We start from the raw sequence: 16,061 nt of genomic DNA on the forward strand, positions 1-16,061 counted from the left end.
ATCAGGAGATAAAACCACAATCACTCTCACAAAATAACAAAAGAAAGCTAACCTACCTCTCACGCAAGGCGATGGAGTGCTCTTTTCGGTTGACCAATATCGTCGTAAACCGCTCACCAACAACTCCAGCACACTGTCGTCGTCGGTCAAGCCTGGTAGTCGCCGTTCAATGCTTCGTTTTCCTGGAGGAAACAACTAAGATGAAGGAATTACAGAGATTTTTTCTTTTCAGAAGAAGGATGTAACTAGAGAAACAATAGGAAACAGGGATGAAAACCCAAACGTTGTAACGGGGAGCAAAGAAAATGATGCCGTTTAAGGTTTCGCTGAGGTGTCACACTAACGGCCAGGTTAGCAGATGTTTACGCCGTTACTCAAACATTTGACGGAAGGACTAACGTTACCAATTTTAAATTTTTCGGGGACAATTTTTATTATCTTTTTCTTATGGGGACTAATTTGGAGATCGGGCTATTTTTCGGAGACCAATTTAGTTATTTACTCAATATATAATAGATTTATACATAAATATATAATAACTAATTTTAGTATATACCTAATATTTTTATCAAATTTATTTTGAACTTATTTTTCAATACAAATATTAAAATTTTAATTGAAAGTAGCAAAGAGACTAATTTATCTGACGGAAATAATCTTTAAAAATTTATAAAGAATAAATATTTGTTAATGACTAAAATATGATATAAAATTCTTTGATAAGCAATTTGAGTATTTACTCTAATCATCTATACTATATGCTGTACATTTTCACACATGGTACATCTTTTAGTTTTTTATACCAACTAGGATAAAGAAAGGGGATGAATGTGATGATAAGTTAAAAGTGCTGTACAATTACACTTTCACATGCATTAATATATATATATATATATATATATATATATATATATATATATATATATATATATATATTGCTTTTTCACGGTATGCCTAATTCGATAGGTCAAGGACTATCGTCACGAATTTGAGCTCCATTTAAGAGTTTGTTGCTGGCTAATGAGTTGCTGCATGCATATATTAAGTATACATAGAATATTGACAAAATTAGAGGAGCTTCCAAGCCTTGCCACCATTCATGTTGAATTTCTTGAGCCTTCCAAAAAACATGACAAGAATAAGAATAATCTTTCCCTCATCACTCCATTTTCCCACAAATCCAAACCATTTGTCTTCACAGTTTGGTTCTGGATGCAATTGTCTTTTACAACTATACCCTGTACTAAACCCTACGTTCCCATATGCACTGCATCAATCCAATTCAATACAAATTAAATAATTTCACAAGAAAAAGTTTATATTTAGTTAAGGAAAATATTAGGGAACAATTACTTTTAGAAAAAAAATAGAAAATTGACTATTATTAACTCAAATACAAGATAAATATATATAAAAGAATTAGTCATGTAATATTTGAATTAATTAATTAATTGGCTTCTCATATATTGACTATAAAATCGTTTGTCATATAGCATGACTCGAAAAGAGTTATACAAAATTAATTGTTGCGAGGACTAAAATACAAAATTGGTTATAATTCAGTTTGTTATTCATGTGGACGGGGCAAACAAGGTTTGTGGTCAGGTTGTTATGATTATAATTATTTAATTAAATGTCATCTCTGAGTCATAGAATAATAAACTCTGTATATATATATATATATATATATATATATATATATATATATATATATATATATATATATATATATGAGAGAGAGAGAGAGAGAGAGAGAGAGAGAGAGAGAGAGAGGAGAGAGAGAGAGAGAGAGAGAGAGAGAGAGAGAGAGGGCAAATTCATGCACCATGACAATAATCCTAAATATAAAATTAGGCATTTCTTTCTTTACATATAAGAAAGATAGGTAATTTATTTATATAGAAGAGAATTATGTCCTTTATCTTAGATAAAGGAAAGAATAATGGTACAGTAAAGCGATGAAGAGTTTTTTTTATGAATGGTTGAATGATTATCACATGAAATATTTTATTTTATTTTTATTAATTTTTAATATAAAATTAAACCTTTTTCTTTATTCTATGCATGGAAAAATTCTTTCATTTTAGAATTAGCTAAAAATAATATACTTTCTAAATATATGTTTACACGGACAATATATAATTAATTTATCAATTATGTTAGATAACCAACAAAAAATCAGACAATATCAGTTAATAAACTAAAAAAATTCATGAACTATTTACCTTTTTTTTAAATGATCGTTTTTACCTTTTTTTTTTCTTCTTTCTAATACTTTAATTTCACCTATAATCATAAATCACTTATTTCATTGATTGTAGTGTCAGTCGCTGGCAAACTCTTCTAACGACCACTTTCAATCATCCTAAATCTTAAATCTTAAATTCTAAGTCCTACATTCTAGACACTAAATTCTATTTTTTTATTATTATTTCTAATTTCAAATATTTTTTTATTGTGAATTGTTTATTTTTCTTTATTTTTGTTGGCAAAAAATTGTTAGTTACCAATAGTTTTTCTCAATTAACATATAGCATTTTCAAATGCTTTATCTGATCAGAAACCCTAATATAATGCATGCAATGGTTGTTGATGGAATATAATTAATAGAAGTCTAACCTTATAACTTCAATAACAATATTCAAAACATTAAAATTGAGAGGATCCTCCTTCAGGTTCTTCCTCTCTGTTATGCACACTAGTATGACGAAAATGACTAAATAGGAGAGCTGAGAGAATATCAAATTCTCCATTAATTTTCCTTTTCTCTTTCTTATTTCTGAATCCTTCTCATGATCTTTCAATGGAAGAAAAGAGGTGTATGGAGGAAGGTACCTGTGCACATGTTATCCAATAAATATAAACATTATTATTAGTCTTATATATTCAATTATAACCTATCCATAAAAGAAAAATGAAAACAAAATCAAAGAAGTAATAATAATACTCAAAATGGATTAACAAATCAAATTTTTATGTGCTAGTTATTATTTTATTCAATAATAATGCAATGATTATTAATTATTTGTTGACTAAAAAGTTCAGGTATTACTTGAAAAATAACAATAATAAAAATAATAATACTGCACTTAGTATTAAGTTATTAGACCTTTTATTTTATTATTAATTATTTGAGCCACGTTGTCTACTTTATTTTATACCCCCACCCCACATTTTGACACAGATTGACTAGACAATGATATTTTATGGTAATAAAGTTGTGATTGAACTCTGAATATTTTTAGTCTAATAACTCTATTAACTTATTATTCACAAGAACACAATAATTGCAATATTAAAATATCAATTATTGGAATTAATAAATGTAAGTACAAAAGGGGAGGGAAGGTGCGATTATAACTCTATTAGTTAAATGAAAATAAACATGGGACTGGATTATAAAAAAATCATATCTTATACGTATAACCAAGTAAGTAACCAACTATATATGATTAAAAATGAAAATTATTAGTATCATGACAACAAGTATTATGGAACTTGGAAGAGTTCAAATAACTTAACCTAGGAACCTTTGCGTAAAGTAAGGATATATTTATTATAAATTATAATCGCTATCAAATTGGTGCAATAATAATGGATTTTCAAATGTTATAGTAGAACATGAAATGTTTTGATTACAGTCAAGTCAGGTTGATGTTTTAATTTTTTTTTTTTTTACTTTTTTAGAATTTCGTAAAAGAAGATAAGAACAATAAAAAGAAGAAATTTTGTTTTCTTTTTTACAAAATTTTTATAGTGGAAAATATTGACAATATAAAAATTATAAAAAATACAAAATAAATATATCTTTATTTTGTTTCTAAAAATTTAATTAGGAAACTATTTTTTTTTATCTTAAATTATAAACCTTCAATTTTTAATCCTAAATTCTATTCCCTAAATCCTAATTCTAAACCCTCCAAAAAAATGAGAGTTAAAAAACTCTTGCAATAAAAAAATGGACAAATTAAAAATTAATTTCCTATACTTAATCTTTTGTAAAAATATCATGCGACATGAAATTTGAAATAATAAATATGTTATATAAAATATTATGTTAATTCCTATTTCATGTATTCAATTTACAATTAAATGAGATGTACATACATATAAATGACCTATTACCATCCATTAAAGGTATTATTTCATCAAATTAAATATGTGCATGGAAAATATATTATGATTTGAGGAGATAGATAGAGAGATACTAACATCATGACAACAAATAAGACCAAGATTGCAGAAGATAGTATTGACAAATCCACAATTGTTTCTCCTGAGTGTCTTGAATTCACACTTTGGAACAACACACCAACAAACTTCTCATAAACATTCATTCCCACCAAACCTTGTGAATTCCAATCCATTGAACAAAACACCACAATTTGAACCACAATAAACCCAAAAACAGTGGCAACTAAGAAAATAGAATACTCCCTTGAGAGCAAGTGTTTGTAACCAACCTCCTCTGTCTTCTTCAAAAGGTACCTTGTCTCTCTCTTCTTATAGTTAAACTTTCCCAATAACCACACACAAAATCTCAAGCAAGAAGGGTACAATGTGTTCCCAAGAAGCACTTGAGGAACAAGCATTAGAAGCATACCCGAATTCTTTCTAAAAACAACCATATTTTCATTGGTTGGAACAAAACCACAACTTGCAAAAGTTGAAATCACGGTGAAAACAGAGAATGTGAACCTATTTAGACCCTTATTCTTCAGCACCATTTTAGCACTAGAAATAACTTCAATATAAAGGGACACACCCAAAACCCCTATGACATGGACAACTACAAAGTAACTTAGAATTACAAAACCCAAATGCTTCATGGACAAGTACCTCAAGTTCTCACTTGTGGCACCAAAAGAACTATGCAAAGTTTCATCATACACACTAACAATAGCCTCACCATCACCATCATCATCAACGTCGTCGTTTTCGGGTTTAGAAGCATCAAGTTTAGATTTTGAGATCGACCCAAGTTCAATTTGGTCATCAACAATAATGGGTTGTGTTGTACTAAGCCTAGCATGAGAGGCAGCAATTTTATCTAGCTCGGTTTTGAGCCTTGACCTAATAAAGTGTAACCCTACCATGGAAGTGAAAACCTCACCACCTACAAACATCAAAATGGTAATGGTGATTAGTTGGGGGTTGGAAAACACCTCCATCTCAACGGTGGACATGCTCGAAACCGTGGCGGATGAAACGGAGGTGAAGAACAAGTCAAGGTTCCTAGGGGTGAAGGAGGGTGATGATGTTCTAGGCTTAAAAATCTTGAGGAAACCAAAACCAATTGAGGAAAGGGAAAAAAAGTAGATGATTTGAACCAAAAGAGGGTTGGTTTGTTGGAGGAGGAAGCGGCAAAGGCATGCCGCAAGGAAGAAGAGTGATTTGGTAGAAAGAGTGAGTTGGCCACATAAAACGCTACAAAGGTGTTGTAACTTCTTGCCAAACCAAGCAAACATCTTCATTTTTTTTTTTAATTATTGGCAGCGTCTTGGTGCATAGAGATTATGGTATTTAAAGGCTTGTTTCAATGCTAACGTTCCGATTGATGGATCATTGTTTCTTTGTTTTTCATTTAAAATAAAATATTAGCAATAATGTCTTCATTCTTCTCTTCTTTCTTTTTTTGGTTTCTCTTTATTATCATATATATATATATATATATATATATATATATATATATATATATATATATATATATATATATATATATATATATATATATATATATATATATATATATATACCAAATTAGTACCCAAAAAATTCTGATGCTAACAATACCTAATTTTTGTTATTAATAAAATAATTTTTTAAAAATTTTAAAATTTGACAAAAATACCCAAACATAAAAATATGATGTTATATTTGAACAGAAAACTTTGATCTGACAATCAAAAGAGCTTTAGTGATGGTGGCAGAGAACTCCAATAACATTTTCAGCGAGAAAGAGAGTTTACAGTTGCAATGATGGCATTTCCACATTTCGTCCATTTTTCAGAATATGATTCAGAATCTGAACACATCCATAGAAATTCTCCATCTGCTCTCTCCTTTCTTTCCACTTTGCAAGAACTCCAACAATCTCAACAGCTAAGCAGAGAGCATAGAAGGCATCGTAATTTTTTTCTTCTCTCTCTCCTTTCTGTCCCTTACGAAGGCGCGACAATCCGGGGATGGATTTTTGGCAGCGGCGCTGGAGAAGCAACGATACCCTCAGCGACGAGTCCAATCTTGTTGTAGTCGTCGAGGCTGAGATTGAGAAGCAAAGAGAGAGCATTCTCGCAGAGAAAATCATGGTTATGGGACTCGACATAGGAGAGAAATAGCGGGACAATTTTTGAGTCGGTGAGACGGCGATGGAAGAGTGAGTCACGTTTGGCGAGTCAAGTGAGTTGGTGGAGCGAATCAAGCTTGAAGGAAGTAGAGGAAGCGAAAGAAGTGAGGGAAGAGATTAGGGTTTCAGGTTTGGAGTGAAGAGGTGAGGGATTGAGAATTGGAGTTGGAGTGAGAGGGGTAAAGTTGGTTATCGTCGCAGCTGCAAGCTCCCTTCCTCGCTAGAAACGCCATCGGAGTTCTATGCCATTATCACTGAAACTCTTTTGATTGCCAAATTAATGTTTTCCGTTCAATGTGATGTCATACTTTTATGTTTGGGTATTTTTGTCAAATTTTAAAATTTGGGAATCATTTTGTCAATAATAAATGTCAGATACCATTTTGTTAGTGCAAAAATCTTTTTGAATACCGATTTAGTATATATATGTGTGGGTTAATAGTCAAATTAGTCTTTGAAAAATGAGACATTCTTCAAATTTGTCCCTAAAAGATTTTATTAATTAAATTGGTTCTTCAAAAATTATAAATTAATCATATTTATCCTTCAGTTATTCAATTAAAAATTTGTGTCAATAAATGATGACGCAAAAAATTAATAGCATATATGACACCAAACATATTCAATTAGACGCCTACTAAATATGTTTTGAAAATCTATCAATTTAGACGTTAGATCATATTGGGAATATGATTTATGTAATTAGGAAAAAGAATTAAATTAATAGATTTTCATAAACATATTTAGTCAATATTCAATTAGACATATCAGGTATCATGTATATTATCAATTCACATTTACAACATTGACGAAAACTATTAATGAAGTGACTAAATGATAAATATGATTAATTTTTAATCTTTAATAGACCAATTTGATTGAGAAGGTCTTTTAAGGACAAATTTAAAAAATACTTTATCTTTTAGGCTGCGTCTGGTTTTGAAAATAGGACAAGATACTAAAAATAAGATACAAAAGATAGAAACATAAAAGTTAGTGTTCTTGTATTTTGTTTAGTGATAAACTATAATAAATTATGAAAGTCCAATTTATTCTCATTTTTTCATTCAAAAATGTCGGAAGAAAAATATAATAATAAAAATATAATTATAAAAAATTAACAAGAATAATGAAAGAAAAATAAAAAATAAATTGTGCCTCTTATAAGTATTTCTGTGTCTTTTCTATTATAATGGACACAAAATACATTAGTTCAGTACCTCTAGACACAACATTTTTATCCATATCTCATCTGCTAAACATAATTTTATTTCTCTATGTATCTGTCTCTGTATTCTGTGCCCGTAAATAAACTAACTTTAGAGACTAATTTGATTATTAACCATTATATTTATATCCATATATGGGGATGTATCTTATGAGAATAAAATTTTTATATGAAAATGTGAGAATGTATTTATAACCATTAGATTAATTTGAATGGCTAAGATTAAATCTACTTAATTAATAGTATGAAAGTAATGCATTTATTATAGTCATTAAATTCTTATGTAAATGTATTTATAATCATTACATTTATAGCAATTGTTTTTAATTTTTATTAAAATATACCTAATAAAATTAAAAGTATTTTTGATAAGTGAATCTATATTTTAAAAATTTATATAAATATAAAATAGAACTTTTAAAAAAATATATTTTTTAAAAATAATAAAAAATAATTCAATCGCGCTTACAAATAATTTAATATTTAGATAAAAGTACGTTTTGAATTTATTAACAATAAAATATTTTTAAAATATTTAAAATATAATAAAAATAACAATAATAAATATATTTTTTACAAATAATAAATGATTTATATAACTAACAACTAGTAAATGCACAAATAATTTATTAGTTACATAAGTCGTTTACTATTTGTAAATAATATATCTATTTTTGTTATTTTTATTATTAATAAATTCAAAAAATAATTTTATCATTAAACAACTAAAAATATTTTTTATGTTTTTTTAAATTAATTTTAATATATTAATAATATAATATTTTTTATATAATTATTCATTTGGATTTATATATTTAAATAATTTTTTAATAGTAAATCTAAAGATAAGTTATTTGGGTACAATTCTTTTTTACTTACAATTCATAAAAAAATAATTCTTTTTAATAATTATTAATAAGTTATTTAAATACGGAAACAAAACAAAAAGGATAAAAATATATGGTGTTGTAAGTGCAGTTAAATTTTTTTATTTTTTTTAAATATATTTTTTAATAAGTTCTATTTCATATTTGTATAAATTTTTATAATATAGATTCACTTATCAAAAATAATTTTAATTTTGTTTGGATAAAAAAATATAATTATTTTAATTTATTTATTAGGTATATTTTAATAGAAATTAAAAATAATGACTATAAATGTAATGATTATAAATGTATTTATACGTGAATTTAATGACTATAATAAATACATTACTTTCATACCATTAATTAGGTAGATTTAATCTTAGCCATATTAATTAATTTAATGGCTAAAAATATATTCTTATATAAAAATTCTATTTTCATAAAATACATTCCATATATATATATATATATATATATATATATAGCATTCATTAATTGTCGCAACAATTAATGAATGTTAAATAAAGTAAGTTATGATTATTTTTGGTTGATTTTCTTTGATTACCAAATATTATTGTATATTTATTAATTGTTGCGATAATTAATGAATATTAAATAAAACAAGTTTTATCTATTTTTTTTTATCTATCTAACATTACTGTATATACTTATTTACAAAAATGTTTAATAACAAAAAGAAAAAAAACCAAAAACAATCATAACTTACCTTATTTAATTGTTTGACATTTTCTTCTAGGTATAACAAGTTCATGGAACTTGAAAGGTTGGAAGCTAGGAAGTTATTGTTATTTATCACTTGTAAAATTATCATGGTCGTCATTTTAAAATCCTTAATTAATAAGTTTTTGGTTCTTGGATGTTCTTTTTTTTTGGCTTTCATACTATTTGTCTTCTAATGCTGGCCGCCTAAAAATAAATAATTTAAAATTGTTTATTTTGATTTATGCAATTGTGGGATCTAATGATTTTGTAATAATGACTGAAAAATTTTGAAACGAAAGATAAGTGAGAAACATATATTAAAATTTTGAAGAAGATGAAAAAAATTTCATTGAATACAATAATCACTGTACAATAATGTGAAAATAGAAAAATTTGAAAATTATTTATTGTGCATTGAGAACTACATAGAAAATATTTTAAATTATAAATAGGAAACATTTCTTTAGTTTCATTTGTACAGACTACAAAATCAAAAAAGAAAGAAAGAAAAATTCACTAAAGAGATATGTAAGGATTAATTTACATGCCAAGAAAGGTTTTTCTCTTTGAAAGAAATGTGAGAAATGTTCAAAAAAGATAAGATGTGATTTATATATTAAAAATATTTTTTGAACAATATCTCTATTATTCTGAGATTAAATTAAATGTGTACTTACTAAAAAGCACTATATATAACTTTTTGTGTATAAAAATGCGAAATTACTTTTGAGGTTTCGTCTCATAGTTTTTATCGGTTTTTAGATTTTTTCACGTTAAATATTGGTGTAAGTTATTATTTATGTAAAATTCTAAATTTTTAATCTTAAATTATAAATTTTAAATTTTAAACTTTAAATTCTTTAATAATAAGAGTGTTTACAATAAAAAAAGTTAGCTAATATTAACTAATTATAAAGTTAATTTCTATTCTATTAATTATCATATTTATATATTATTCTCTTCTCTTTTTCCATGTACTCAATCTCTTTCATTTAATAAGATTATCTGTAAAAATATTTATTAATAATATTGCCTATAATTTTTTTATGAGGATATATATATATATATATATATATATATATATATATATATATATGTGACCAAATAAAATTCTAAAATTAACGAACAATTAATTAGAACCAATAGAGAGTCCTATTTTCTTTTTTAGCTGTATAGGAGTAAAGGGCATTAGTTTGAAAACCTATGATAAAATACTAGTAAATTAATCAAAATTAAACCATATTTTTTGTCAAGGTCGGTGGTTTGATGTGAATTTTGACTGCATTATATGCTACCAACAATAACGCTCTCAATTTTAGTATTAATTAACATTAAGTAATAATTAATTCATAGTTGTGTCGATATCTTTCCATTTCTAAGAACCGGGTTGGTCGAGTGGTCAGCTCACTCGTCCGTTTAAGTAAGTATCGGGGGTTCGAATTCTGCCCTGTGTATGCAGCAATTCATTGGCCAACGGCAGACCTTTAAATAAAGTTTCGATCCGCAATGAATTAATTTTTGGCCTGTCGGACTGAAAAATACCGTGGACAACGAACTGGAGGATACGTGGGCAACCAAAAAAAATTTTTCCATTTTTAAGTTATTGTCATTAATTAGTCACTGGTTTTTTTCGGGGAATGAAAATTTTTTTATCTGTCGTATTTGTGTATCGGACATATTTTGAATACAACATTTTTTGACATTTGTTTAATATGCGTGACTGTGTCTTAATATAAAGTAAGAATTTTTTCTTCGAACACGTTTGAACATACTTAAATATTATCACGTGTTAGCGTGTGCAGCCTTATTCTTAACATATATTCTTTTAATGAGTTTAGAAATAGTATATATTATTAATTTATTAAGTATTAAAATAAAAAATATTTTAAATATTTTATATCATAAAAAAAGACATTAAAAAATAATTAAAAAATTAATTTATATTTTAATATTAATAAAATATCAAAATATTATTATAATTTATCTAAAACATATTTTAATTTATATTATATTATATATATATATATATATATATATATATATATATATATATATATAATCTTTTTATGTCTTATAAAAATTTTAAATTTATGTATCTGCATATTTTATATCGTAGACGTATGGTGTCTATATCAGTATCTATACATCATAACTTGATTTGGTAAACAATAAATATATTAGCAGTACTTGATAAGGCTTCTTATGAGTTTTATCTTTTATGACGCTAATATCTAAAAAAAATTATAAGATCTTAGATTTTTTTCATCATAAAAATTGTGATGGACAGAAAATTGAGTAAAATAACATTTAAAAAGAGATTCTATGTTTAAAAAGTCTTATGGTTTAATAAAGTATTGAGTATGTGATAGGTTTAATTGAGGTTTTATTTTTTGATCAAACTCGATTTACTCATCTTTTAATCAACAAATAAACTTAAATTTAATCCATTACTAAAGTCTCTCTATGTATCATATTCTTATTCCTATTGTCAACCAAATCATTTTGTCAAAAATATTTATTACTCTACTTTATTAGAGATATTACTTTGAGTAGTAGCCTAACTACTTTTACATGTGCATTATTTAATAGTTTATACTTAATAGTTTCCTGGCCTTTAAATTCACATCTCTATATCACACTTTTAAATTCTCTATAATTCTATAGTACTCTATTGAATTGAAGGTATAGTGTCTACCTTTCTTGGTCCATCTGTAATCATTTTTACAAATTAAAAATTTTTAATTTAATAATATTTCCATTTTTATTTATTTTAACCATTTCAAAATAAATGTCGTTTTTACTTTTTTTTAGTTTATTAAAAAATTAACGTATTTAAATAAATACTTTGTCCAAATATGTTAATTTTTAAATAAATCTAAAAAATAAAAGCGACATTTATTTTAAGATTAAGGGAATATATATTTTAATACTTTTTAACCGCTATTGCAAATTTGAAAACACAAAATAAAATTAATTAATATTTGAGATCAAAATACAAAAATATATATAGTGAAGAGGTATTATTAAAGTGAAAATTAGTTTTAATTAAAAAATTATACAAGTGGTCCAATTATTAGACACTATACCTTCTATCGAATTGACATCAAATTTAATGTCCTCGTGGCATGTCTGCACCAAACTGCACCCTATCATATTTTGACAATTGGGCCACGGCTTATGGTTTCAACTTGTCAACAAACCCTACAAAATGTCAGTAACAACTATCAATCAACTAAAATTTTAGTATAATACCTCCTTTAAATTTGAAAACTCATTGATTTTTGTTCAATTAAAAAAAAAAAGATGTTTCGGGCAGTCTCCACGTTATAAATAAGGATTATTGCCTCACAATGATTATTTCAAACACCAATTCTAATATTTTATAACAAGAGTGATGTTGCGTGTACATTAAAATCAGTCACTAAAATTAACTATTAGTATAAAATATATGTTAAAATATAAATACACATTAAAAATAAATTAAACTACACATGTATTTATACATAAATATATTAGTGGTTAATTTTAATTTATTAGCTGATTTTAATATACAAATAATATTTTTGTTTTAACAAATATTCAAATACACAAAAATGCAATTCACTAACACATTACCACTTCCTTTCATCGATCATAATTCTCTCTCTGTCCAAACTCTAACAAAGACCATCAAAAAATCCTTTCCAAATTTTTTTTATATTACGTTAGTAAAAATAATTATTTTTTTATGATACGAATGATCCTTCAAAAGAATAAATATGATTAAATAGATTTGAATTTTTTAAAGTTTGAATTTCACTTTAAAGAGTAAAATGTGATTTTTCATCATTGATTTTATAGATGAGACCAAAAATAAATATGAAAGAGAAACTATTCAAGGGTAGAAGTAAAGTAAAATTCAAATTTTAGAGGATCCAAATCCTGATTAAATGACGTTGTAAAACATTTTATATTGTATCAAAATTAAATAGTATATCTATTTATGTATGTTTTCTTATTAACTTAATTTTTTGACACAAATGTTTTCATGATAGATATATAGAAAATATTCTATTAAAATAACTTATTTTTCAAGTTGTTCTTAAAACCTCATTTGAAGATATAGTATCTACTAATTGCTAGCATATGTTACCTGCCTGTATATATATATATATATATATATTTGTACTCCTGTTGATAACTAATACAAACCTTAATTAAAATAGGAACTGCAATTAACAAGACTTCAATCATTCCACATATATTATTATTAACTCTTGTATTTGTGAGTGGAGTTGATTTCTGTAGAAGGAGTAATGACTTAAGAAATACAAAAAAAAATTGGCATTAATATCATTATTGTTAAAACTATTTCGTGGACTATAACTATAAGTTTTAACTTAAAAAATGTATGTAGCGAACAAATAATATTTATCTGTTGCAATAATGGTGCGTGCACATGATTGAAGTTCATCCGATTATATTTATAATCATCATCATCCAACGCGTACAAGCCGTGTTCATGTATGATTAGTATGTACTAAGATAAAATAATAATAAGAATATTAATAAAGGGAGCGCTAATTAGGGTTGACCAATGGATTAATTGAGAGACGATTTTGTATAATAAGTACAATTTTTCTTAATTTTTTATAATAAGTTCTTTGTAATTAATTAGCTTGTTTAATTATTTAATAATAAAAAGGGAAAAAAGGATATCCTATTTTGTTTATTAGAAATATTTAAAAAATGTGAAGTGTTGAAATCATTGTACCTGTATGTACGTACCCCAGGTCCCCAAAAGAAATTTTTTGAATTATTAATTTTTTTGAAATTTATTTTCCAAGTACAAGATAAGTTTTGTGGGTTTTTTTTTTCTATGTCGGTTAGTCACACTAAGATTTTGTCTAAATGGAATGTGTGGACGTACTAGCGTACATACTACATACACGTACTTCTCAATCTGGATTAAAATTTTAATTTAATGTGAATAACTATTACACATGGCTGAGTTCCCCTCCAATCAAAGGAATTCAAAGTTTTGCCATTCATTGTGTATATCGACTAATTAATGGGATTCTGAAAGAATGATTGTATAAAAAAAATATTATTTTAATAATTAATAAATATTAAATAAGACAAATTATAATTATTTTTGGTTAATTTTTTTTTGTTACCAAATATTTTAGTTAATTTTAACCATTATTCTATACTTGTTTGAGATAAATATAAATTTTCAGAATCAGTTTTATGTACTTAATGTCTAAAAAAGAGTTAGTTTTATCTAGTTGTTGTATTATATAATCAATTTCAGATGCTGAACTACTAGTAATAATTATATCATCTACATAGTAAAGAATATAAATAATAGAAGTAGAACTTTGTTTAATAAACAAGGAAGTTTTTGATTTTGTACTTTTAAAACCAAAGTTGTCAAAAACAGTGCTCAATTTCATAAACCACTCTCTAGGTGCCTATTTCAGTCATATAAAAACTCATTTAATCTATAAACATAATTTGAGGATTGTTGTGCAAAACCTACTGTCTGTTTCATATAGATAGTTTGATGTAATTTCCTACTGAGGACATTATTGAAATCAAATTGCAATAAGATTGAGTTGGTTTGAATGATGGTGATAAGCAGCATTTGATAATCTTCTAACAATCCATCTAAAATAGCTTAGATATGCTTTTTATCATCTTGAGTAGAGCTTTCAATTGCTTGATCCTGAATCTTGTAGATTCTACAAAAATAACTTTCAATTCTCTCCCAAATTTGATAGTAGTAAGTACAACCTACCATTTTTGGTTTGAAATTCGAATCAATTGAAGCTAACATCCTTGAAATAAGATTTTGATCATCTTGAATCTATTGAGTGTATTGATAAAAAATTCAATACTAACTCCTTGATTTTTTTTTTATTTTCAAATTACTTTGGTATCTTTTTTTTTTCCTGCAGATGATCTTGTAGTCTTGGCCCTCTGATGGCAGCAAGAGCTCATCCCAAATCAGTTACAAACCTCCCTAACCAACTTGAGCTGGCACAACTGCCTGAGGTGTAACTACTTTACAGTTACTGGAAGGTTCTAGAGGTGCACACTACACTAACAACAAGATTATGGAAGGTCTTTAAATTCATTATCATTAATAATTATTAATGCATAATGTATACAATGATTGCTAGCCTGTTGCATCTTAATTAGGAGGTGTAAGAAGTATGACAAGAAAGAAGAAAGAACTCTATGAAGAGAGATTCTGAATACTGAAATGAATGAAGTATTGAAGTATTGATTGATGAATGAATAGCAAAAGGTTATCAATATATATACAAGGCTGCTGTAACTGAACTAATGAAAATAGAACTCTGGCAGTTATAACAGATTTTAACCAATTCTTGCTAAAACAGGAAAGAACTAGTTAGCTAATCGTGATTATGCCAATAGCAGCCAACTTAATTTTTATTTTATAATTCACCTATTTTTTGTTGGATATAATTCACCGTTAAAGATACTCATGTCTCTGCTTTTTATTTTGTTTTGTTTTGGTAACATACTTCTTTCAAGATTTTTTTTGTTTGGATAAAAGGGCCGTTGGGCCCTTGAATAAATTATGAAACTTACCTACTGATTTTTCAACCATTGTCTTTTAAGAAAAAAAAGATAAAAAAAAAAAAATTAAGAATTAGTTTGGATTAACTTTTAAAAAATTATTTATTTTGTTATTTTTAAATTTTTTTCAATAGACAAAAATTATTTTACATTTGAGTAGATTTTTTAAAAAAAAAAATTTTAAGTATTAAAAACGTCTTTTATTTTGACATATCTAAATAGATTTTAAATTGAATAAAAATATTTTATATTTTTTTTAAAAAAATTCCACTAATTTGGTGTACAGGTCCATGTGACCATGTTGATG

At 26.0% G+C, this 16,061-nt stretch overlaps 1 protein-coding gene across 1 annotated transcript; it reads right to left on the bottom strand.

The window, feature by feature from the left end:
- Nucleotides 1-943: 943 nt before the first annotated feature.
- On the bottom strand, nt 944-5,546 carry LOC112747245 (probable cation transporter HKT1;4). The gene is made up of 3 exons (XM_025795207.2): nt 4,213-5,546; nt 2,620-2,835; nt 944-1,267 (listed from the first exon to the last, which is right to left on the bottom strand). The coding sequence occupies exons 1-3, from the start codon at nt 5,472-5,474 to the stop codon at nt 1,069-1,071; spliced, it is 1,677 nt and encodes a 558-aa protein (XP_025650992.1). The 5' UTR covers nt 5,475-5,546; the 3' UTR covers nt 944-1,068.
- Between the last annotated feature and the right edge of the window lie 10,515 nt (nt 5,547-16,061).

This window comes from Arachis hypogaea, chromosome 15 (genome assembly GCF_003086295.3).
Source record: "Arachis hypogaea cultivar Tifrunner chromosome 15, arahy.Tifrunner.gnm2.J5K5, whole genome shotgun sequence".
NCBI lineage: Eukaryota > Viridiplantae > Streptophyta > Magnoliopsida > Fabales > Fabaceae > Arachis > Arachis hypogaea.

What these genes read in the sequence shown, in the direction of transcription:
- LOC112747245 (XM_025795207.2), bottom strand. Translation starts at nt 5,474, where the DNA reads ATGAAGATGTTTGCTTGGTTTGGCAAGAAGTTACAACACCTTTGTAGC. An exon ending in GTCTTATTTGTTGTCATGAT is followed by an intron (nt 2,836 to 4,212) that starts GTTAGTATCTCT and finishes ACATGTGCACAG; the next exon opens with GTACCTTCCTCCATACACCT. An exon ending in ATTGTTATTGAAGTTATAAG is followed by an intron (nt 1,268 to 2,619) that starts GTTAGACTTCTA and finishes GGATTGATGCAG; the next exon opens with TGCATATGGGAACGTAGGGT.